This window comes from Netta rufina, assembly GCF_964035555.1.
Source record: "Netta rufina genome assembly, chromosome: 3".
Taxonomy (NCBI): domain Eukaryota; kingdom Metazoa; phylum Chordata; class Aves; order Anseriformes; family Anatidae; genus Netta; species Netta rufina.
This window is the reverse complement of record NC_140125.1, coordinates 121552798-121576481: the sequence shown is the minus strand read 5'-3', so window position 1 is coordinate 121576481 and position 23684 is coordinate 121552798. Positions and strand designations below refer to the sequence as shown.

At 63.0% G+C, this 23684-nt stretch overlaps 3 protein-coding genes across 11 annotated transcripts; 1 reads left to right on the top strand and 2 right to left on the bottom strand.

The window, feature by feature from the left end:
- Positions 1-2761: 2761 nt before the first annotated feature.
- On the bottom strand, positions 2762-9495 carry LOC311208409 (E3 ubiquitin-protein ligase RNF19B-like). Of its 5 annotated transcripts, none has more exons than XM_084285130.1 (10): positions 9348-9495; positions 8350-8438; positions 6626-7236; positions 5931-6121; positions 5458-5608; positions 4725-4887; positions 4187-4301; positions 3859-3996; positions 3335-3527; positions 2762-3182 (listed from the first exon to the last, which is right to left on the bottom strand). In XM_084285130.1, exons 3-10 carry the CDS (start codon positions 7069-7071, stop codon positions 3023-3025), a joined length of 1557 nt encoding a protein of 518 aa, XP_084141256.1. In that variant the 5' UTR covers positions 7072-7236; positions 8350-8438; positions 9348-9495; the 3' UTR covers positions 2762-3022. The 5 variants fall into 5 exon arrangements, with proteins under 5 accessions (XP_084141256.1, XP_084141255.1, XP_084141258.1 ...); XM_084285129.1 differs by having other exon boundaries at positions 6626-7225; XM_084285132.1 differs by lacking the exon at positions 9348-9495 and adding an exon at positions 8860-8876 and having other exon boundaries at positions 6626-7225.
- Positions 9496-9624: 129 nt separating this feature from the next.
- Positions 9625-14368, top strand: ZNF513 (zinc finger protein 513). Of its 5 annotated transcripts, none has more exons than XM_084283339.1 (4): positions 9625-9736; positions 9812-9913; positions 12363-12953; positions 13191-14368. In XM_084283339.1, exons 1-4 carry the CDS (start codon positions 9697-9699, stop codon positions 13940-13942), a joined length of 1485 nt encoding a protein of 494 aa, XP_084139465.1. In that variant the 5' UTR covers positions 9625-9696; the 3' UTR covers positions 13943-14368. The 5 variants fall into 5 exon arrangements, with proteins under 5 accessions (XP_084139465.1, XP_084139464.1, XP_084139466.1 ...); XM_084283338.1 differs by having other exon boundaries at positions 12360-12953; XM_084283340.1 differs by having other exon boundaries at positions 9648-9913; positions 12360-12953; positions 13191-13375; positions 13517-14368.
- Positions 14369-14491: 123 nt separating this feature from the next.
- On the bottom strand, positions 14492-23379 carry SNX17 (sorting nexin 17). The gene is made up of 15 exons (XM_084284106.1): positions 23171-23379; positions 19826-19900; positions 19287-19404; positions 18758-18822; positions 18520-18630; positions 17981-18071; positions 17705-17792; positions 17248-17317; positions 17037-17129; positions 16669-16872; positions 16250-16372; positions 16023-16100; positions 15766-15840; positions 15426-15467; positions 14492-15331 (listed from the first exon to the last, which is right to left on the bottom strand). Exons 1-15 carry the CDS (start codon positions 23228-23230, stop codon positions 15212-15214), a joined length of 1413 nt encoding a protein of 470 aa, XP_084140232.1. The 5' UTR covers positions 23231-23379; the 3' UTR covers positions 14492-15211.
- Positions 23380-23684: the final 305 nt, after the last annotated feature.

Genomic DNA, 23684 nt, shown 5'->3' with positions numbered 1-23684 from the left:
ATCTCTCCAGTCATGATGTGCCCAGAGCTGAACAGTTTTGGTCCCTATATCATCAAAGCTGGGCTCCTGCAGCCCTTCTCAGGATTGTGAATTCAGTGCCACAAGTGCACAGGCTCTGCAGTTAGACTTGCTGCTTAACCTCACTGTGCGCTCAGAAATAAACTTTCTGGATGAAGTGGTATGGTCCCCAAGAATGTTGCTGTGCAAGCAAAGCACCAAAGGAGAGGATATTCTTCCTGTGCAATGGTGGCTTCTTTTCAGGGCATCTTTCATTTGCTGCTAGATAGGATTTCTGTGGTTAAGGGGCAACCAGTACTTGGTGCTTCCTCTGTGCTATGAATGTGCAGCTTGCCAAGCTACCTCCAAATTTTGAATTGTCACAGGTTGAATAGTAACAGAAACAATTTCTACAGTCCCAACAGCATTTCTTGTTTTCTGATGTCCCTCTAGTTTCCACACATTCTTTTTAGGATGGTGACAGTAGTGATGCTGTAGAGCCTCATGCGGAAGGGTAAATACCTGCTGGGAGGCTGAGCCCAGAGGCGCAGGTTTGCTCAGTGGAGTAAAAACCACTTTGACTGGTTGGTGGTAGACTGTCTTGTTCTTGCTGAGAGGAATCTCTCTGGAGGGCTTGGTACTCAGTGTTCTCCCAGGTCATTAAAGAGTTTTTAATATAAGACATAGGGGACCCACAGAGACTGGTTCTAAAATGACTCTGATTAGCAATGATCTCACATTAGTAATTTGTACTGAGATGTAACTAGTTTTAGACCATTTGCTGTGTGCTCTGTTGATGTTTTGTCTTGCAAACTTTTAATCAAAATGCTTTGTGGTATGTCGTGCCATGTCAAAGGCCTTTGTATACACAGTTATTTTTATTAACCTGGTGACTCCGTTAAAAGGGTAAAATCAGGAGTTTTGCTAAGACTGACCATTATGTTATGTGGTAATAGCTCATCTCCATGAATGCAAACAAGACAAGAAGCAGTGCTGAGGGGTCCTGGTCACCTCAGCAGAGTCAAGGTCCACAGGGGTTGAGAGGCAGCTCTCCCCAGCATCAACAGGAGGGTTGCTGCCTACAGGGCATGGGATGCTGGAGATGGGGGTATGTGGGGCAGGCAGGACTGCTACAGCATGTTTGGGAGACGGAAGAGGGTTAGGGTGTAACAAGTGTGGGAAAAGGGCATAAAAGGGGACAGTTGTTGTTTACACACACAACACAAAGTGATCTTTTCTAGCTATTTTACTGAGTGGTCTCTTTCTTGTGGGTGGGTCTGAGTGCCAGCAAAAAGGGAGAGGTCAGAGCGCATGAATACTGAGCAGGGATGCGTGTGGCAATGTGTGATGGCTCATGAACATCAAGCTGCGTTTGCTGGTGGGCAGGCTAAGGGTTTTGAGAGCCAGGTTTTGATGTGGGCTGGGCCAGATCCTGGAAAGGTCTGACTCAATTACTGAAGAGACCGGGAAGCCTAGGATACTAGGTTAGGTAAGAAGCTCATCTGCGTGGACAAAGGCACACAGAAACGATGGCAGGAGTAACTTGATTAATAACCTAACCCACCTACCCCAGGTCTATCAGAAGAGAAATACCAGCCCATCAGAGGCCCATCTCCAAAAATCCAGGACATAGAAGTACAATAGCAGATGGGGGAAAACACAGCCCTTGCCCAGGCCCTTCCCAGGGCTGTCCCAGGAGAATCATCAGCCTGGTCCAGGCATGAAATCCATCACCATGAATTGTGAAGTGCTCTTGGGATCATCTTGAGAGCACAGGGGAGGGGTTGCCTTGTTGTAGGGGATACATGCAGGGAAAGAGAAGATGGGGAGTGCACAGGATTTATTATAGGATGTGTTGGGAAGTTGGTGCAGGACATGAAAAATCATAACTGTGCTGGGGACCAGAAAGGACCCTGAGCAGGAGCGTGGGGCTGTGTGGAGCTCTAGGATAGCATCATGAGAGTGGGACCCTGTATCCTATGCCACCAGCAATCAGAAAAAAAGCAGGAGCCCAGGTGTTGGGGTTGACCTCCCTGCTGGCACCTCCTGCAGCTGGGAGAAGCCACACCACTGGCAACACAGTTTTTTTTGCTTCTGCTTTGGAAAAGGTGCCTATCACAAGGATCTAGGTAGGTTCCCCATCCTGCAGCACTCCACATGATAAAGCACCACCCACTGCTAGCCTCACCTGCAGCCTTGGGACCACCCTACCCCTCACCCCACACACACAGACACAGGGCAGCATAGGGCAGGCAGGCAGGGATGCAACATGAATCATTGTAAGGAGCCTCAGCACCGTGCGTGGCCTTCCACTGTTTGGGCGGCTCTGGGCCCCAGCAGCAGCTGCCCTGCACCACACTCAAAGGCACTGAAGCCCCCGGGGTATGTTGCTGGGAGCACTCAGGACCTATGGTTGCTGTACATGATGTACTAGGGGTTGGCCCAGCTGGGGCAGGGCTCAGCCCCTACCTGTTATTCAGTTTGCTGTCACAGTGCTGGCTGAGGCTCTGCAACAACATCTGAGCTTCCAGCCCTGTCCTCTACTGGTCCAGCGCTTGCAAGATGCAGCTTGCTGAGGTGTCTGTACAAGGGACAAGCCACATTCTTGCCCTGCCCCCTGGCCTGCTACTTGTGCCCCATGCCTGGCTTGAAGCTTCCACTACCTGCACCTGTGCAGGGCCTGGTCTATCCTGAACCCCTACCTGGCCTCATGCAGTACCAGTCTGGACACAGACACAGCTCAGAGCCTATGATGTTTGGAGAGTAGTTTTATTTCAGCAGCGATGGTGCTTTAGCCTGCCTTCAGGGTAGAGGTGCAATGGGGTGGGTACAAGGAGCAGGCAGGGCTGAGTGCACGGTGAGTGCCTGCCCAGCCTGGGGATGGAGAGGACCCAGTTCATGGGGTTGGTGATGCAATGCAGAGGGCACAGAAGTCTGCCACAGGGTATGGGATCTTTGTGTCAATGGGAGCTGAGGTGGGTGCTCTGTCTTAAGAATCTTCCAGCTCACTGCTGCACGGTCACCTTCACTCTGCTGGGATGCCTGTGACACTGTACCTGTCGCTAGTTCCTCCCAGGGAGTCTCCAGAGAGACTCTGGCCTGACAGTGCACTGCACAGGCTCTGCTCTCGGGCAGGATGTGGCACCGTTTCAATCGCCACCTCTACCTCGATGTTGATGCCTTCCCTGCAGACAAACACAGATTAGGGTAGCAGCCCAGCGGGGGAACATTGCAGAGTCCCTGTCCAGTACAGTAAGAACGGGGAAGGCTGTTAGCAAAGGACTTGTCAGTATTCCCCCCCACACACACAGTCCCCTTCAGCATAGCAACTGCTCACCTGTAGGACACGTCCTGGCCCTCACTTAGCATGCTCCCTGCGAGGGCCACTGTGCTGGCTGACTGGCTGTCCTGCTCCTTCCATATGGCCCTGTGGTGTGGGCTATGTCTGCTGCTGGGAAAGGAGGTGGTTGTGTCTGGGACGCCATCCTCGACCCCCTTGGGGCTGGGCAGCACCGACCACAGCTCATTCACTAGCAGAGGGAGAGATGGGGCTAAACGCTGTGTCCACAAGGACCATTCACCATCAGGAGCAGGCTCCTGGCAGACAGGCACATGAACTGATCCCAAAATGCTTTGGACAGCACTCACTGTCCCCCACGAAACCAGTCTGCAGCCTCCCAGCCACTCAGGGCAGAACAGACACAAGTCCCCAGGGAGCCCTGGCCCTGGAGCTGTCACAGCTGCAGAGCCACAAGACAGGACTACGGCCTGTGTGCCACACCACCACCACCACCCCACGCACACACACACCCCACCATGGAGGGCACAGGCCAGGGGGACAGCTGGCAGTGCAGGACTCACACTTGGTCAGGTTCTCCAGTTCCACCACACCAAGGTCCCCAGGCTGGCCACGGCCACCCCCACACCCGCTGCGGCTCCGACACAGTGACAGCACCACCACCCCGTAGACGTAGGTGAGCATCAGGGGCACGCCAATGCCTGCGGGCAGACACGTAGCTACTGCCTAGCCCTCAGCAGCAGCCCTAGCTGTCCTTCCCCCCAAGGGAAGCCCAAGGAGCCCTGTGCATCAGACACCCCCCCGAGATGCTCCACTGCAATGGCCCTATGCACTGGCCCCAAGCTCTCCAGCACGTGGGCAGTGCTCCCAGCGCTGTCCTGGTACACTTACCCACTGTGACAGCTGTGATGATGGGGGACACAAACAGAGAGAGGAGGACACTGCTGGTGACAGAGAAGCACTGCTGGCACCCTGACAAGCTGCTCCTCCGGCTCTGGCCCAGCACCTTGAGGAGAAGCGAGGCAGCTGAAGGGGCTCTGCAGAGACACACAGTCCCCAGGCCCTGTCCCTGCTCTTCCTCACCCCAGCAGAGCTCCAGCCACCACTGCCCAGACCACCACTCCCTCTCCCCGGGGAGGGACAGCCATGACAGCACTGCCAGCACAGCTCAGGTGTCCTCGGACAACACCCTGGCCCACACAGACCCACTGCCTCTGTTCATGCCCCCACCTCCCCACGTAGAGAACACCCTCCCTCGCAAGGGGTGTTGGGGTGGACAGCAGATAGGTTCCCCACAGTGAGGGGCTGTGGGGAAAAAATGGTGGCATGGGGACACACAGTGCTGAGCACTGTGAATCTGTCCAGGCCTCTGGCCATGGGCTGCCAGGCTCAGCAGAGAGCAGGACCATGGGAACCCCAGGGCCAGTACCTTCCTACCCATGTAGATGGGGAGCCCGATGGTAATAACAGGCACAGCAATGCCCGCGACGATGGAGATCACCATCGGTGCCCCCAGCACCATGCCCAGCTGCCACAGGATCTTCCGGGTTCGTGACCACGGCCTTTTTCCCCAGAAGGTGCATCCAGAGGGGCTGTGAGGACAGAGTGGGATTGGGCCAATGGTTCCTGCACAGAGGCACAGACGCCAGCACTGCCCGGCCCTAGACCTGTGACCCTCCAGGGCAGCAGAAAGCCACGTTCCCACACCCTACTCCTGCTGCCACCAGGAACACCTGCCTGTGGGGTGCTGACAGCCAGCCCCCGGCCCACAGCTCTGCCAGACCCAGCAGCATGGACACATTGGACATGGACAGCATTGGGGATTGGACCCGATGATGTCTTGAGCTCCCTTCCAACCCCTACAATTCCGTGACACTGCTGCTCCCCCCATCAGTGCTACAACCCACCAGCCCCACACCCGGCAGCACATGGCCGTGGCTCTCTGCAGAACCTCACTGCCCCCCCATGCTCTCCAGCCCAGCCCCACAGCTCCTGGCAGGGCCCCCAGCCTGACATCATAGCACCCCCATGAGCCTGGCAGCAGACCCCCCAGCTCAGCCCACTGCCGTCTCCTCAGGCCACCCCTCAGCTCCTGGCAGCACCCTCACACCAGTCCCCCAGCACTTCCCACGGCTCCCAGTGCACCACAGCCCTGCACTGACCTCAAGAAGTGCACGTCAGAGATCTCCTGCAGGCAGAGCCAGCAGAAGAGGCAGCCACACACCGTGCAGTTCATGCGGTTGCAGCTCCCATCATTGATCTTCATGATGAAAGCACTGCAGCGGGGACAGACTTTGATGTCCTCAGCCTCAACTGGCAGGGGGAAGGGAGATGGGCTGGAATGCGGCGGGAGCAGGACAGTGCCGCTCTCCCCCACCCCCTGTCCTAGGACTGCAGCCCGTCCCATGGGTGTCTGGGGGAGCCAGGCACCGCCAGCATAGCTGGGTCTTTCCCATCCCCAGCTCCAGCAGCTGGCACAGAGGCTGCACACCTCCATGCAGAGGCAGCTGGTGGGAAACACTGGGTCACAGCTCCAGGATCCCCAGGGGCAGGAAGGCAGCAGAGCACCCAGTTACACTGCTCAGGTGTGCCATATCCCTGCACTGCCTGCTCCCATCCCAGACCAGGGTCTCACCGTTGGCCGACTCCTCTGGGTGAACAAGCTGTGCCGAGGGGCTGGCCAGGCTGGAGGTCAGCGGTGCTGGTGCACAGGGCCCATCAGGGTGCCAGGGCTGACGGCAGTGGTAGCAGAACTCGGTGCCACATCCCTCACGCCCACAGGTGAGGCGAGGACACTCGGCACAGCCATAGGCGATGACAGCGTAGCTGTAGGGAGAAGACAGTCAGCGTGGGGGGACCAGCAGTGCCCACAGGCCCCCTGCCACATCCCAGCACGGCACACGGTCATTCCCCTCCCCAGAACTGACAGGCTGTGCGCTGGCAGGTCCCAGATCTGCGTTGTGTCAGAGCAGCAGCCCGCATTCGAGAGCCATGTGCCACTCTCATCAGCAAAATGACCGCAGCAAAGCCTTCCCCGCCTCGCATCCACAGAATTCTCCTAGGGCCTCGCAGACAGGCCCAACATGGCCAAGCACTCCAGTCCTAACAAGCAGCTACACAGGCTACACGGCCACAGTCAGGACCAGAACATCTCTCAGAACAGGCCCAACACTGCACAGAATCATGTCACAACGGGACAGAGCCCGTGAAAGGTTCACAGAACACAGGCACAATGTGCTGCACGCCAACTCCCATCGCCTCCACCAGCGTGGGAACGGGGGATCCACACCGTGCCCTGCTCCCAGCTCCACGCGAGGGGCCAGCAGTCACCTGCAGTCTGGCGCAGGACACCAGCGGGTGCCAGGGTCGGCCACCAGCAGCCGCCGCAGGAGGAACTCCTCGTACTTGTCACGCAGGGCGGGCTCGGCCAGCAGGCGGTGGACATCGGCAGGCTGCAGTGCGGCGGGGCAGTGCGGGCAGGCCACCTGCACGCGGCTCTCACTGACAGCGATGCGCAGGTACTGCTCCAGGCACGCCTGGCACGAGCGGTGGGCACAGGAGGCGAGGGTGGGAAAGGCCTCAGGAGGCTGGGGCAGCAGGCAGAGGGGGCACTCCACCAGCTCCCCATCCTCGCCCAGGGGCAGCGCGACGTGCGTCTCCTCAGGGTCCCCTGATTCTTGCTCTGGGTCTGGTGACATCTCCCCGCTGACCTCCGGCTTCTGCCCACAGAAGTCCAGGACGTGGGGGGGCTGGGGCACCCACGCAGGTCGCTCCATGGTGGCACGTCAGGCTGCCGTCAGGCTAGCGGGGCGGTGGCAACCCCGGCACAGCCCCCATGGCAGGCCAAGCTGTGTCCTACCCAGGCCTTGGAGCCAGCATCCCCACAGGCAACGGCCTAACCATCTCCAGCTGCAGCCCGTGCCCATCAGCCTGCAAAGGAACTGCACGTGAGAGTGAACACAGGGTCCCTGGATGCAGGAATGAACCCTCAGCACCCAGCAGATCCCGATACCCTTCAGGCACAGAAACCAAGCTGTGGCTTCACCCTCCCCACTGTGCCAGCCCTAGGGCTGTCCACACGGCTGCACCATGTAAAAAAAAAAAAAAATAGCAACAGCTCCAGGAAAAGCTGAGGGATCTGCAGCATTTGTCAGGCTCCAGGCTGGCCCACAACCAGCCACTTGTCCCTCGTGGGCCCAGGGCATTGCCCTGGCACAAGCCCTGCAGCAGAGACCTCAGCCTCCCCTTCTGTTTGTAAAATGGGCAGCTGAGCCAAGGGACCCAAGAGCCAGTTCATTCAGTGACCAGCAAGGAGATGATGACAGGAGAAACGAGGTAAATCTGTCACAGTTTTCCCTTACTTAGAGTTCACATTAGTCTGGAGCCACAACATAACCCCTCTACACACCAGGACCAGTCAATCCACTGCTCTCCTTGCTCTCTACACTCCAGGAATTTGCACCCTATATTTTACAACCCCATGGCACTGCTGAATCCTTCCTCCTCGAGCAGCTTCTGCCTTTTTTTTTTTTTTTTTTCTTTTTTCCCTTTGAGCACAGCCAGATCAGCAAAAACACTGCCACTGGGAGAGGCAGGTGTCAGTGATGACCCAGGTAAGAGCAAGGAGTCTGTTTACCTCTGCTCTGCTGGGGACATGCATGGCACCGCACTGCGGCACCCCAAGTAACAAAGTGTTTTCTAGGCAGCTGTTAACTGGAGACCCAGTGGAAACTTGACTTCAGTTTGATTTTTAAAGTTGTTAGAGAGTGAGAGGTACTGCAGGAAGAGAGCAGGGAGGGATGTGCTCAGCCAGCAGGGAGGGCAGCATCTCGGACGACTGCTGCCATCACCACGGGCTTTGCCCATCAGAGCAGCCAGAGCTGGCACCAGAGCAGCAGCAGCTGCAGCCACCCGTGGCCTGACCACGAGGGGACAGCCCGTGCCTGCCGTTCCCACAACAGCACCTGAACATCCTGACTGAACCTCTGGGGCTGCACAAGACAAACAAAGCACCATCAGGGCTCTAACCAGCCCTGCCTCTGGCCCTGAGGTACCTGTCAGTGGGGACTCATCGCTGACATGGCACGACCACAGCTTCACTGAGACGACCACAAAGTCCAACACACGCAACTCCCTCCAGGACCTGCAGATAAATAAAAGTTGTCCGTGACCAGTCTCAGCTACTGTTGAGTACAGTCTACTACTGCTGGAGCTACTGCCGCAGCAGCAGCTTACACACCAAGGATCACTCAGATGTGTCACAGCTCTATTAACTGAACCATGGAGAAAGCAGAACAAGTCCTGCAACTGGGGACTGGGCCTGCTGCAGAGACCTGGACGTCAGAAGGACGAGTACGTAAGTACAGGTTCGTCCAAGTCCAGAGCAGGGACACCGTTCCCAACCACAGCAGAGAGAAATGTGACAGCATGAGAGGGGCTGAGCCCTGCTGGAGGCAGAGGTGCCACAGGGCTGCACAAAGAGCTGTGGCAGCAGGACCCAGCAGGCTCCCATGGCTCACTGGCCACGTCCTCAGCCAGCAGGCGCAGAGCACGTCCAAGCAGACCTTCAGTGGGATTTGAGCCACACAAACAGGAGTTTTTCTGGGAAGGGCGGCTGCGAACCAAGGGATGCGCCAGCAGGAATAGCGAGCTGTCAGAGGGAGCACCGCCCGCGGCCCCCCCCGGGCACAGCAGGCAAGGGGGCTCTGCTGCGGCCGTGGGGGTGAGACCGGGAGGGCAACGGCCACGGGGGAGCCACGGCACCGCCACGGTGCCCCACCGCCAGGGCCGCTCCGGGGCTCGCTACGAGCGGCAGCCGCGGGGCAACTCGGGGCAAGGCAGCCAAGGGGCCCCGGCACAGCTCCCACCCGCTCGACGGGCACCGAGGAGCTCCGGCCCCGGCCCTGTCCCGGCCGGGCGGGTCCCGGCGCCGGGAGCAGCGGGAGCCCCCCGGAGCCCCCCGGTCCCTGCGGTGCCCCCCCCCCAGCCCCCCCCCGGCTCTGGAGCTCCCGGCCCCGCCGCCCCCCGCTCCCCGGCCCCCGCCGGCCCCCACCTGGCTCCGCCGCCGCCCGGCCCGTGCCCGGCCGGGCCCCCCCCGCCTCATGCCGGAGGCGCGGCCCCCGCCCCCCCCCTCGTCCCCCCGCTCCCTCCCGGCGCCGGCAGCGGGGCGGCGGAGCAGCGGCGGACCGGGGGGGGGCGGCGGACCGGGCGCACGCTTCCGGGAGCGCCGCGCGCTTCCGGGGCACCGCGCCGCTTCCGGCGCCGGCCCTGCCCCGCGGCGGCCGGAAGCGGAAGTGGCCGGTCGAGGCGGGGCGGCGGCGGCCGCCCCGGGCTGGCGGGGGCGGCTGGCGGGCCGCGGGCGGGCGGGCGGCGGGGCCGGGCCGGGGCCGGGGCCGGCCACGATGCCCCGGCGCAAGCAGAGCCACCCGCAGCCGGTGAAGGGTGAGTGCGCGGCGGGGCCGGGGGGCGGCGGCGGCCGGGCCCCGGCGGTGACCCGCGGCGCTCGGTGTGTTGCAGCGGACGCCGAGGACGGCCCCGAGGAGACGGCGGGAGCGGCGCTGGTGCTGCCCGGCGACCTGCTGCTGGGCCGCGGCCTGGCCTGCGAGAAGGGACCGCCAGGTGCGTGCCGCCGCCCCGACCGGGCCCGCTGACGGCCGCCGCCGCCGCCGCCCCTCCCCCGCCGCCCCCGGTGCTCCCCCGCCGCGGCGCTGCCGGCGGCGTCCCCGGGGCGGGGCGGGGCGGGCGGCGCCGCGCCCCGGCCGCCGTCGCTCGTGGCAACGGCCCCCGACGGCGTCCCCCCGACGGCGGCCGCCATCCGGCGGCGGCGCTCCCCGGGCGCGCTCCCGAGCGGCCGCCGCTCCGCTCCCCGCGGCCCTCCGGGAACCTCCGGGAGCGCCGCCCGCGGCGCGGGGGGGCTGGGCCCCGCGGGGACGCTCCGTCCCGTTACCGCTCCCGGTCCCGCCCCACGGCTGGCTGTAGGGCCCTGGGGACGCCGGGCCCGGGCAGCTGCCCCACTGCGGCCGTGCTCTGCTGCCGCCGCCGGGGGTCCCCAGGGGCAGCGCCGCCCAGCCCCGGGAGCCCCGGTTCACCTCGGGGGCACACGTGGGGCCCGCGGCTGCTGCGTGAAGGGGGGAGGCTCCCCCTGACTGCTCCCCTGGGGCTCTGCTACCGGGGCTGTGGCGTCCCTGGGCTGGGGGCTGCTGCCTGCCTGGGTCCTGCCCGAGATGTGGCCGTGGGGCAACACCACCGCCCCCCACAGCTGCTCGGGGTGGGGAGCGGGGCGCGGGGCGCGGGCTGTCCTTCCTCCAGCTTCTGCTCCCCGCAGCGCCGCAGCCCTGCCGCTGCCCCCTGCTTTGCCCCTGTCTCCTTTGCAGCTGCTCAGCATCAGCCCAGCCTCTGCACCCAGGTCGGGGTCGGCTGCGATGCAGCTGGGCAGAGGAGGTGACACTGATCCAGCCCCGCTGTGGTGCCTCATGGGGAGCAGGGAGAGCAGCTCGCTGCCCTCGGATGATGAGCAGTGAATATTGTGGGGACACGCTCAGTGGAGAGCAGCATGACCTGCCTGCTTCCTGTACCCCTGCCTGCCTGCCTGTTCCCCTGAGGGCTGCGCTCTGGGTGTGGGACGCTGTGCTCTGCGCGCTGGGAGCTGTGCTGGGCCGCACCGGCAGCTCCGGCTCTCGTGCTGAGGCTTGGTCCCAGCTGCCTGGCAGATGGGTTCTGCTCCGAGGGCTGCACCTCCCCGCAGCGCATGCTCACGGCCCCATGCTGGGACAAAGCCGTCTCAGCGGTGCCGGACACTGCCTGTGCTGCTGGTTGTAAAGCTGCGGCAGTTTTGCAACCAGGAAAGCACCCCTCCTGCTCCAGCCCCGGCTGGGGAGCGGTGCCAGGCAGCCAGAGGCCTGCTGGGGGTGCCAGAAGAGCCATCGTTGGCCTTCCTCAGCCCTGTGGGTACGTTGTGGCAGCAGGGCAGCGCTGGCACAGCCTCGCCCGGGGAACGGTGCTCCAGGGACGGCGAGGCACAGCAGGGCTGCACGCACTGAGCTTGCAGGGAGCCCCTCAGCACGGAGCTGCAGGCCGGCCCATGGTATTCCCCTGACATTAGTAAGGCAGTTGCAGAACGCTCTGGTCTGGCATCAGCTCTTGCAGTGCTTGTGAAATGGGGACTGGGAAATACCGGGGAGCCTGCAGCGCACCCTTTCCTGTGGCCTGGGAGCAGCCTCACACCTTGCCTAGGGGCCCTGGGAGTTGGACCCTGATGGGTGGGTGGCAGAGGGCAGATGCTGGGTCCTGCAGTGTCTCACAGTGACCGTGGGTCAGGCACAGCACAGGGACAGCTGGAGATGGCTTGAGGTTGATGGTGGCAAGGCTTTGCCACGTATCCGTGCCCTTCTGCCTTGGGTACCAGCCTGTGGACACATCTGAGGGCCCCGTGTGTCCAGGCCAGATCTGGAGGGCTGTAGGGCAGTGGCTCCACTGCTGTCATCCCTTGCTGGGGCACAGGGGTTACCCGGTGAGCTGCGGGAGGACACATCCCTGTCCAGCTGGTAAGTGGAAATGCTCTCTGAGAGCCCACTACTGATCCATCCTCCCACCTCTGTGGGGCCGCAGCACTGAGTGGGGCCAGGGGAGATCCATTTTGCTGCCTGGTGCTGGCCATGGAGGTGGGACCAGCAACCCCCTGGGGCTTTGGCAGCACCACAGCTGAGGGGGAGCCCTGAGCGAGTGCTTTGGGTGCCAGCCCATCCTTCCTGGATGGTGCTGTGCCTGGCACCTTCTCACCACCACCTGGCCAGCCATGGTGTGGTGGTGGCAGGCTTTTCTGAGGGACTGGGACAGGCCCCGGGGCAGGACATTGGGGCAGGCTGTGGTTATGGGGCTACTTGCCCTGAGCGTTGGGGTTCTTATGGACTCCTGGGTGCCGCTAGGGTGTGCAGAGCCGCCTGGCACCCGCCTGGCTGCAGTCCCCTTCCTAGAAGCAGCCCTCTTGAGACCAGAGGCACCAGAACAGGGCTGTGCCTGGGCCAGCCGGGCCCCTGATCCTATCCCATCCCCGCCCTCTTCTCAGCAGAGGCCCTGGTGGGGAAGATCGCCATCCCGGCGTACACGCTGAGCGACGACGACTGCTCCTCTGGGTACCAGCAGCTGAGCGTGGAGAGCGACCCTGAGGAGGGCGGTGAGCCCGGCCCCGCGGCGCTGCCCTGCCGCCAGTGCGGGCTGCAGCTGGCCGCCAGCCTGGGGCAGAGCTGCATGCAGTGTGCCGGCACCGAGGGCAGCCGCAACCAGCGCATTGTCTACTCCTGCCAGCTCTGCCCCTTCGCCTCCCACTACTCCAGCCACCTCAAGCGCCACATGAAGACACACAACGGGGAGAAGCCGTTCGCATGCCCGCAGTGTGCCTACGCCTCGGCCCAGCTGGTGAACCTGACCCGCCACCTGCGCACACACACGGGGGAGAAGCCCTACCGCTGCACGGGCTGCAGCTTTGCCTGCAGCAGCCTGGGCAACCTCAAACGCCACGAGCGGGTCCACAGCCAGGACAAGCCCTTCCAGTGTGCCGCCTGCGACTACCGCTGCAACCAGAGCCGCAACCTGAAGCGGCACATGCTCAGCCACCGCCTGCCTGAAGGTGAAGGGCCACACCAGCAGGACAAGGAGCCAGGTAAAGCGGGGTCGGGGGGGAAACTGCTGGGGACGGGCAGGGAGCACGCCCTGCCCTCTTCCGTTATGCCAGTCCCAGCGCTCGCCCTCAGGTGCACAGAGCCTGTGCTGGGCCCGGGGCTGTGCCGCCAGCCCCATGCCAGGGCATCGTCACCCTTGGAGCTGGGGCTCCTTGCAGAGTTGAGCCCTGCCAGCACTGAGCCGCCTGCTGACAGCCCTGCTTGTGTTTGTCCTGCAGAGCCGCTGCTGCCGGAGCTGAACCTGCACATGGGTAGCGGCACCGGCCCCTTCCTGCCCGGCTGCGCTCGGCTGCGGGGCGAGGAGTCGGCCGCGCTGCCCGAGCTGCTCTTTCCCTTCACGTGCCGCATGTGCGGGCTGGTGCTGGATGATGGGTTCGCGCAGGACGAGGGCCTGGCCGAGCAGGTCTGTGGCCGCTGCAGCCTGGCGGTGCTGGGCACTGAACCGGGCTCCAGCCCCCGCAAAGGCACTGGGGACAAAGGCTTTGCCTGCAGCCTCTGCCCCTTTGTCACTCACTACCCCAACCACTTGGCACGGCACATGAAGACGCACAGCGGGGAGAAGCCGTTTGCCTGCCCGCTCTGCCCCTATGCCTCCGCCCACCTCGACAACCTGAAGCGGCACCAGCGCGTGCACACGGGCGAGAAGCCCTACAAGTGCCAGCTCTGCGACTACGCCTGCGGCAACCTGGCCAACCTCAAGCGCCATGGGCGCATCCACTCGGGTGACAAGCCCTTCCAGTGCAGCCTCTGCAGCTACAGCTGCAACCAGAGCATGAACCTGAAGCGACACATGCTGCGGCACACGGGTGAGAAGCCCTTCCAGTGCCGGGACTGCTCCTACACCACTGGCCACTGGGACAACTACAAGCGTCACCAGAAGATCCACGGCCACACGGCTGAGAGCTGGGTCAACCCGCGCAATGCCAAAGCCCTCCTGGCACCTCCTGCCGTGGGCACGGCCCTGCCCTGAGACAGCACTTAGCCCAGCTGCAGGGGCTTGGCCCCGCGCCGGGCCCTGGGGGTGCCTCGGTCACGGGGCATCCCAGCCCCTTGCTGTCTGTGGCCCCTACCCTCCCTGGGGGAGAGATGGGCAGCAAACTCTGCTGGGGCTCAGGGCGGCCTTAAGCAGGGCCAGCAGCCGTGCCAGGGTCTCCTGCAGCCCTAACCTTCCTGGGCAGGGCGAAGCCACGACCAGCGGTTCTGCTGGGCTTGGGTGCCTGCCCCAGCTGCGGCGGTGCCGTGCCCCCAGGCACTGCGCGGAGTGGCACCTGCCTGTTCCTGCCTGTCAGAGCCTTCCTCTGCCAGAGCCCGGGGAAAGGGGGGAGGGGGGAACAGGACTGGTTCTGTGGCTGTTGCCATGCCAGTCAGTGTAATTTATATTGTGTATAAAAGCATTAAACAGTCGGTTTTGTTATCTGGTATTCTCCATAGGGACCTTGTTCTGCTTGAGAAGAGAACAGACGGGGGGGCTGCCGAGGTGGGAGGGGAGGGCCAGCTGCCACCCCCACAACAGACAGCCCAATACCAATCAGGATCCATTTTAATCATCATTGCAGTATGTAAACATTGGTTACTGTCCATTAATGCTCTGGTCGGTCGGAGCAGCAAAAGATACGTGGTTACAAGCCTAGATTACACTGGAGCCTATGAGCGGGTTAGAGACAGGGCTCTGCGCAGAGCCCCACCGGAGACAGTTTACTGCAGTCTGTCTCAGAGCAGAAACCTAAATGCTAATTTGGCATTATGGAGCCTCACAAGGGCCGCTCGGTGCCACCGGGCTGCTGCCACCACCCCCCAGGGCAGCCACCCTCCCACGTAGCTGCTTGCTCCCACTGGTGCAGCCGGCCAGGCCTGGCACGGGCCCAGGTACTCCCAGGGTGGGAGAAGAGGGCGGCTCTGCCCCTCTGGAGCTGGGGCCAGGCTCCACGACACCCGCTCCAGGGCTCAGCCTGGGCGCGCTGCTCGGGTGAGGCTGGTGCCACTCTGGGAACGAGCCCTCGCCCAGCTGGGCACCAGCACAGGCTGCCCCTGCGGGAAGCCAGCAGCAGGAGGAGCTCAGCTGCCCCCAGCCTGAAGGCAATGGTGGGTTTGGGATGCAATCCCCAGCCCTTGGGGAGCGAGGGAAGGTGGATGGTAGCAGGTGAGAGGCACGTTGATTGCAACCTGTCTGCAGGTCGTACATTCCTCAGCGAAGGCCCTTGGGCCCTCAGGCCAGTGCTGTCCTAGGAAGGGGGAGCGGCTACAGATCTTCATCACCGATGCCCTCAAAGGCATAATTGCCGTGGAAGTCGTTAGCGCCCACATCGTTAGCAGAGCTGGAGTGGCTGATCCCTCGCAGGCTGACAGAGGTGAGCTTGCTCTGTGGAAAGGGCAAGATGTGTTAGGGAGGACCCCTACTCTCCCCTGGCTTGGTTTTGGGATGATGGCACCCGCTGCGCCCACGTACAACTCACCGAGAGTTTGGCCATTGGCTCGCGGGAGGCATCAGGTGAGTCCTGCAGGGACAGCATGGTCAGGCAACAATACCTGCCACCCCCGTCCCCACTGCTCTTCTGTCCCCCTGCCCCTCAGCCACTGTTAACCCTCCCAAGAGGAGGTCAGGGGCTGCCCAGCCCTGATCCCCTCCCTCCCCGGGGGCTCTGGCTCCTGGGGACGGGCCCAGGACCCCTTTCTTTTCCCAGGGCTACAGGAGCAAGGCAGCACAGCCCTGCTGGTGGCGCCTCTCTGGCTCTGGTACCCAGCTAAGCCTGTGTTTGCTTTTATCTTCCCTACTGCGGCAGCAGTCCCGCTCACCAGCAACGGGGGAGACTTCACGGCTTGCTGACTGTCCGAGCGTCGCAGGGCCCCATTTGCCCGCCGGCGAAACATCTGCAGGGGAGAAGCTCAACTTAGTGGCCAGGTCCCCATGGACAGCTCCAGAAGTTGTCCCCCCGGGGATCTTTCGGCTGGCCCCTGCCTGAGGAGGGCAAGCAGGGCCAAGCCTAAACCCCGTGGAGTAACAGGGACAACATGGGGAGCTGCAGAGACAAACATCCAGACCAAGCTCTTACCTTGCGGATGCTGCCGCCAGACTTTTTCACCATCAGCTCATCCACCATGGACTGCAGGCAGATGCTCAGCATGATGGCCTGTAAGGGAGAGGTGTCACGAGGCTGGCAGTGCCTGGCCTCATGCACCTCATGGCCCTCCCGACACCACACTGAGCCCAGTCCTGCCCTCTCCCTCGTAGCTGCCCCCTTGCTCCCATCCTTTTCCACTGCTGTACAGGCAGCCCTACCTGTGGACTGGTGATGGTGACCCACTGCAGCCGGTCCTTGCTCATGAGATACTCAAAAGCCAGCTCCAGCTTCACCTCTGACTTCCCTGGGCTGCTCCCTGAAGGACCGTTGCTCATCGGCACCTGCACAGACACATGCAGGGGCTGGGCGTTTCCAGAGGGAAACTGGCCAGCAACCAGCTGCAGGGGCTGGCCCTGGCCACCCTGCACAGCTCGTGCTGGTTTTTCACCACTGTCAGTTCCCGTCAGCAGTGGCTCCCCTCACACATCTTCATGCCATGAGGCCCTCAGCCCCAAACCACCACTGAGACGTTCCCCAGGCTTCCAGCCAGGAGAGCTGCTGGAGCAGCCCGGCACAGCGGGGTCCCGACAGACCCAAGCAGCCCTCCTGGCCGCCCAGAGCCCCAAGCAGCACTCACTGAGGATGTGACTCGCCAGCACCGCATGCGCGTGACCTTGAAGCTGCCTTCCTTTATCTGCTCATTTGGCAGCCGCACTTGGAAGTTGAGCTCATTGTTGCCAGCACTGACAACGACGTGACATCCCTTCTCAGGGAAGTCTGTGACGCAGGGATCAAACTTGAGATAGCCATAGTACTTCAGGGTCTGCGCCAGGCGGATAAACTGTGGGCAGAGCCAGGGAAAGTCAGCACTGACAGCCACCCTCCCACCACGCTTCTGCTGGTCGGGGAACAGGCACCAAACTCAGCATCACAGGTTCACAAGGGGGAGCAGAGCCAGTCCAGAGCCTGGAACTGCTCCAGCCACAGTATCGTGCCCTCCCCTACCTCCTTCTTGGAGACTTTTTCCTGCAGAGACTTGAGCTGCCGGTGCTGTTCCTTGTTGACAAGGATCCATCCGTGCTCGATGTCTGACACCGTCTACAAAGAAGCAGAGGCTGCTGAGCAGCTGGACCAAAGGCCACCTGAGACTCATGGAGCGGTAGCTGAGGGGTGCAAAGCCCCCCTCCTCACCCAGCTGGGCCACACTGACCCTCACCTGTGCATACAGCAAGTTGAGCCCCACACGATGCTCCATTACATCATCATCATAGGAGGAGTCCCAGTAGCTAAAAGGGAAGCGCATGAGTCAGCTTCTTCCCCAGCTCCGAACAGTGATGAGAACACCGCCCCACATGCAGGGACAAGGAGCTGGGCTGGCTCTCACTGCCAGCTCCCTCAGGCAGCCTTCAGCTGCCACGTTCCTCCTCTCCTCCTCCTCTGTATCAGCTGCCACAGGCAGGCAGGGCCACATCTGGGAAAAGCAGAAATGGGCCAAACCCAGCAGGGCACCCCCCTCCCCAGTGTCAATGGGGACACCCAGATATGTTCCCGGGGGTCAAAGCACCAGAGGGACAGCAGTGGCAAGAAGGGAGGGGGTCTCTCCACAGAGCAGGGAGTCCCTGGACACCACCCCACCACCCAGGGGCAGCTGCCCTGCCAGCCCTGCAGCTCACCTCTTGCGCAGGATGATCCTGAACTCAGAGTTGTGCAGGCTGGTGACAGACACATACGGCAGCTCGAACTCCTGCAGCTTCCGTACAACTGCAGGGAACAGCAGCTCAGCAGCAGCTCGGTGCTGGGGGAGCCCCCAGGGCCCCCATCACCCAGCACAGGGCCACCTGCTCCAGGCACAGGACTCTCGCTCTGGGGCAAGGTGCTGCTCTCCCCCCCCCCAAGGGCAGATGGCCCATGCAGCCCCTGTGGGGCTTCCCTCAACGTGCTCTACTCACAGGAGAAAGCTCCATCCTTTGTCTCTCTCACTAGGAAGAGGCTGAAGTAGCCGATCAGGTCGTCGGGCAGATCCAGCTTGGAGGCCACAGCCTGAGAGCAAGAGCAGGAGGTGACGACTTCCCACAAAGAGACGGCACCTCCACGTCCTCCCCCTGGAGCCCCATGGTGAGATCCAGCCCACGCAATTTAAGGGGAACTCCCTATGAAGGGAGCCAGGACCTCTGCTGAGCTGGGGACAGGGCAGGGAGAGCAAATGGACAGGTGGGGCCAGGGGATCACTACCACTGCAAAACAAACTGCGGGCCTCACAACACTGAGGTGGGCTCATGGAGGGACATAAGGACATCAGCACACAATTTTCAGCTCCGCTGCTCCTCAGCCCCCTGAGGACAACCCTGCTCTGGGGCAGGGACAAGGCAGGAAGGGCAAGGGAGCTTCCTCACGGCCTGCCGGGCTGAGGGGACTCCTCCTGCAAATGTGCAAAATCACGGGACTCAGCAGGATGGGCTGGTCCTGCCCGGCACAAGATCTCCCGCACCTCAAGGACATCCTCCGTCTGGTCCGAGGTGAGGATGGTGACCTTGACCTTTTGGCCATTGGAGAGCAGCACTTCCAGCACCACCTCCTCTGTCGGTATCTGCTGCGTCTCCTGCAGAGAGAGAGGATTGGCAGCCTGGCCCCATCCACCCCTGCCCCCGGTCCAAGGGCACTGCCATGAGCCACCCCAGCCAGGGCAGTCCACACACCCCACGTGGGCCGCCCGGCTCCCTCCTCACCTGCTGGGCCTTGCGCAGAAAGCTGTTGAAGGTCTCACTGACTCCCAGCGTCGGGTCCTGCCGCACTGGGGTGGAAGACAAGCAAGGAATCGGGCATTAGGTAGAAAGGGGCAGGGAGCCGTGCCAATTCCCATCTGTTCTACAGTCCCTCAGTGATGGCACCCAGACTAAGTGTGCGCTGGGGGCAGGGAGCACTCATGGACAGCCATGGATCCCCTGGAGACAGAGGCTCCAGCAGGTCTTCGCGTTTGCTAGTGCAGGGAAAGGGAAGGGGCTGGAGACGGAGAAGCAGCCCCAGTGGTACTGCTTCTTGCTTGCTGACATTCAGGGGACAATGCTGGCTATTATCATTGCACAGCTGCAAACACCAAGACAGGCAGCAGCATGCTCAGCACTGTGGGTTGGAAGAGGCCAAAGCCAGACCCAGGTGGCCACAGGGAGCGATCCAGGCAGTGCCACCATGCCCTGAGCTGCCGAGCCAGGGAAGCAGGTCCTGAGCCACCATACACATGGGGCAGACCCAGCTTACCAGCCTGCATGTATTTCTCCAGTTGTTCCCGTCGTTGCTCCACCTCTGCTGGGGTGAGCGTGAAGATCTTCTTTGGGGGAAAGGCTGGTACTACATTAGCGCCATACTCCTTCCTTAGCTGGGAAGAGAGCAGAGTGCTGTGAGAGCCTCCAGGGAGACGGTGACTGCCCCAGCTCCCAAACCTGGCTGATTTCCAGGGCTCTGACAAGGGGAGCAGGCAGCTCATCACCCATTCCTCATCTAGCGACTTGCAAGAGTCAAGGCAGACTGTCACAGTGTGAGCAGAAGCCTGTGCCAAGTGCCAGGGCACAGAAAGCGGTGTCTTGGCCAAACCCTGTGCCAACAGCAGGCGGCATGTGTGAACCCACAGCCAGCACAGAGCCCAGCACCCCTGCTCTGCAGCAGCGTGCGCTGCCTTCCTGCAGCACCCAGACATTCCTGTCCCCAACCCCGTGGGACCCGATACCCTGCCTGCAGGGACACAGGGCACCACGGAGCAGTCCCACAGGCAGCCCCACAGCAGCACCAAGGCTCCCTACCTGCTCGTGCAGCCCCAGGAGCTGGCTGTAGCGCACTCGGCAGTGCAACACCCCATTCACATGGATGTTGTAGGCCTGCGGGGAGAGGCACAGGTCAAAACCAAAGATTGCAATCTCATGGTAGGGATGGAAGGGCCCTGGGATCTGCCAAGCACACAGCCTCCTCCCTCCCCCCTTCCAAAAAGAGGAACCTGTACAGGAAGAGGCAACACTCCCAAGGACACCAAAAAAGGGGGGATTCCCCTCAGGGGTACCAGCATAAACGCCAGCCCCAGAGACCAAGTGGCTCCTTTCTGCTACCCTCAAGGATGTAGAAAGAGCCCAAGTGGCCATAGAGACAGGATACCACAGCGGGTTGGCATGGACATGCTGTCTGGAAGGGCTCAGCCATTCCTGGCTCAGAGTCAGTGCTGAAGGACTCACTGCAGAGGGGCCCAGAGAGCCTGCAGCCCCAGGGAGGCCAGGCACAGCCACGACGACTCCGCTTTGCAGACAGGCACCGTGAAGTTCTGCAGCCCAGCCTTGTGCTGCCCTGGACATGGTCCCAGCAGGCGCTCAGGAAATGGGTGGCAGGGACTTCCAGCCAGACCCAGCGGGGCAGCTCAGCCCTGATGCAAGAAGAGCCAGGCCCAGACATCCCCAGACACACCCCACGCCGGGCCCAGCACCGCTGTGAGGGACAAGTTAGTCTTGCAGGCCCTGACCTAGCCCAGGCACCAACGCTGACAGCCAGCCAGGCTCCCACACCACGCTGCCCAGCGCTCAACCTTCTCCAGCCACTGCCCAACAAGCACTTTTCTCTGCCTCTCAGGCATCTTTCCCCTGAAGGGCCCAGGACTTGCCCAGCTCTCACAGGCAGCCTGGACGGGGGTATGAGCAGCCCCGTGCACCCCTGAACCATGCTGATGCACACAATAAGCAGCCCCCGGGCACACTCTCTTACAGCATCTCCAACACATCCAGGACCAGGAGAGGCTGCTGCCAGAAGTTAAGGACTGCACATCAGCAAGGACAGGATCAGACAAGCTCCCAGAACTTGCACAGGTAAGTACAATAAGGGCACTGAAGGGCTCTTGTGTCACTGCTCCTCAAAAGATATGTCAGTGACAGCACAGACATGCAGTTTGGTAAATGTAGTCAAAACTAAAGGAGCGCAAGAGCATTCAAGGGATGTGTCTGCCTGACACCAGGAGTGTGCAACCCTACATCTGTCCAACCACAGGGAGAGCATGGAGCCACCAGGCAGCCCCACAGACATGGGTGTCCCCAGGCAGCAGGCCCTTCCCTCTCTCAGCAGCAAGAAGAGGCAGGAGGTTACTTCTGTTTTCCACGCTCCCACAAGCCATCCGAAGGAGGCGAGCTCAGCAACATGACAGCAGAAAGCAGATGCCACACGGCCAGGACACTGCCACCACCAGGGGCCGTTGGCCCAGGCTCACTGCACTGCTTCCTGGGGGTGCGTGGCCATGGCCAGCCCTCACCACGGGGCAGGGGGCTCCTTCCTTGTGTGCTGCCTGCCACAGCACTACGGGGGCACTGGCTGTTTGAAAACTGAAAGTTTGGTGTACAGCTGCCAGCAGGACATGCTGCTATAAATTCAGTAATTCCTGCTCATGGCACAAGAAAGGCTTGGACCTGTTGGAGTGGGTCCAGAGGAGGGTCATGAAGATGATCGGAGGGCTGGAGCCCCTCTCCTAGGAAGAAAGGCTGAGAGCGCTGGGAATGTTCAGTCTGGAGAAGAAAAGGCTCTGGGGAGACCTCATTGTGGCCTTTCAGTACTTAAAGGAGGCTTATAAAAAAGATGGAGAGTGACTTTTTACACAGGCAGATAGTGATTGGACAAGGGGTAACAGTTTTAAACTAGAAGAGGGAAGATTTAGGTTAAACATTAGAAGGAAATCCTTCCCTCTGAGGGCAGCGTGGCCCTGGCGCAGGCTGCCCCATCCCTGGCAGTGCCCAAGGCCAGGCTGGATGGGGCTGGGAGCAGGGGTCGTGCCCATGGCAGGGGGTGGCACTGGGTGAGGTCCCTTCCAACCCAAGCCACTCTCTGATTCTGTAACACCTCCAGCCCCTAGCCCAGGACAGAGGCTGGCACACCTCTGCAGCAGTTCCACCCCAGAGAGCACCAGCCCAGCGGAAAGCCAGGGCTGCCCAAGGTCAGTGGAGGCGCTTCTCCAGGACACACCAGCTCTGCACTTGCTGGAGCTCATGTTGGCTTCCTTATAACACCTTCTGACACGAATGCCACAGCCCTGTTCCTCAGGCCAGGTCTCTGCAGAGGGCTCGGAGACCGTGGCTGATGCTGGGTGGTATCAGCATCACCTGGTGGGACCTGTGCCAGCAGGGCTCTCTGGGGGTCCACCAGCTCCTGCCCAGACTCAACGATCAATCTGCTGATGCAGGAGATGAGGTCTTTGCCTGCCTAAGGAGTCATCGCAGCACCTGAGGGCAAAGTCCATGGGAGAGCACAGGGCCTAACACCCGTGCATCTTGCTCCTGCGACCTTTGTGCAGCCGCAGACGCCAGTGCTCACTCTTGTCCAGGTCCCCCCCAGCCCTTCCTGCAGCTCATGACTGCCCGCGTCCCCAGGCGACCGCCTCGTGTTGCTGGGACGCCTGCAGAGACCCCCCCGGAGCCAGACCTCTCGCCAAGGCGGAGCAGGAGCCGGGGGCTGTCTGCGGCACGGGGCTCCGGGCAGGGCCTGCGCTGGGGCAGGAAGGGACCCCGCGGCCCGAGGACAGCCAGGATGCGATCGGAGGGGGCAGCACCGGACACGGGGTCCTGCACTCGCTACTCTCCGCCAAGCCGCGGGGGGGGCTCCGGGCACCCGGGTGCTGCCGGGGGCGCTGCCACGGCCCCCGCCTGGGGGCGGCCCCCCCCGGGCCCCCCAGGGCCGCGCTCCCGGAGCAGCCGCGGGGCCGGGCGCGTTCACGGCGCACGGAGCAAAACAGGAAGCGGGGCCGGGGCCGGGCTGCGCCGCGGGCACGGGCACGGGCACGGGCAGCGCCTCCCCCCCCCCCCCGCCGCACCGAGCCCCCCGCAGGGCACGGGGCCAGCCGCCCGCACGGGCGACGGGGAAGGCCCGGGCACCGCCGGAGCGCCCCGGGGGCCCGGCCCGGCTCCCCCCGGGAAGGGGCCAAGCTCGGCCGGGGAGCGCCGGGCGGCACCGCCCCCCCCGCGGTTGGCAGCAGCGGCCCGGCCCGGCCGGCTCGGGAGGGGGCGGTTGGGGGGGAGCTGCGGCGGCCCCGGCCCCGGTCCCGGTCCCCAGCCGCCCGCCGTCCCCGCCGGGGCGCTGCCGGAACCGGGCGGGGGGCCCGCCCCGCGCCGCCCCGCGGCCCCGCTCACCACGTAGGCGGCGCCGCCGTCGCCGGCGCGGGTCTCGGTCTCGGGGATGGAGAAGTGCATGGCGGGGCCGGGCCGGGACCGGGACCGGGCGGGGTCGCGCGCCCGCCGCTACCGGCCGCGCGCCGCCATCTCGGGCCGGGCGCTCCGCGGCGCCGCCCCGCGGGGCCCGCGCGATGGCGCGGCCGAGAACCGCCCGCCGGGGCCGGCCCGCCCCGCCCCGCCCCGCCCCGCTACAGCGCCCGCGGGCCCGGGGGGGACGGAGGGGGGGGGGGCACCCGGCGGGGCCGGCGCGGCCCTCGCACGGCAGCTGCCACCCAGCGGTGCCTGGGCCGCCCCCGGGCCCCGCTGACTCCCCCGCCTCCGGGGCTCCCGGCGCCGCCCCCCCGGTCCCACCGCCCCTCGGCCGCCCCCGCGGGCCCGGCCCCGGAGTCCCCGCCGGGGGGGGGTGGGGGGGGGCGCGGCCCCGGGCTCGGGCCCCGCGTGGCGTCACCGCGCGTCACGCGTCGGGCCGTGA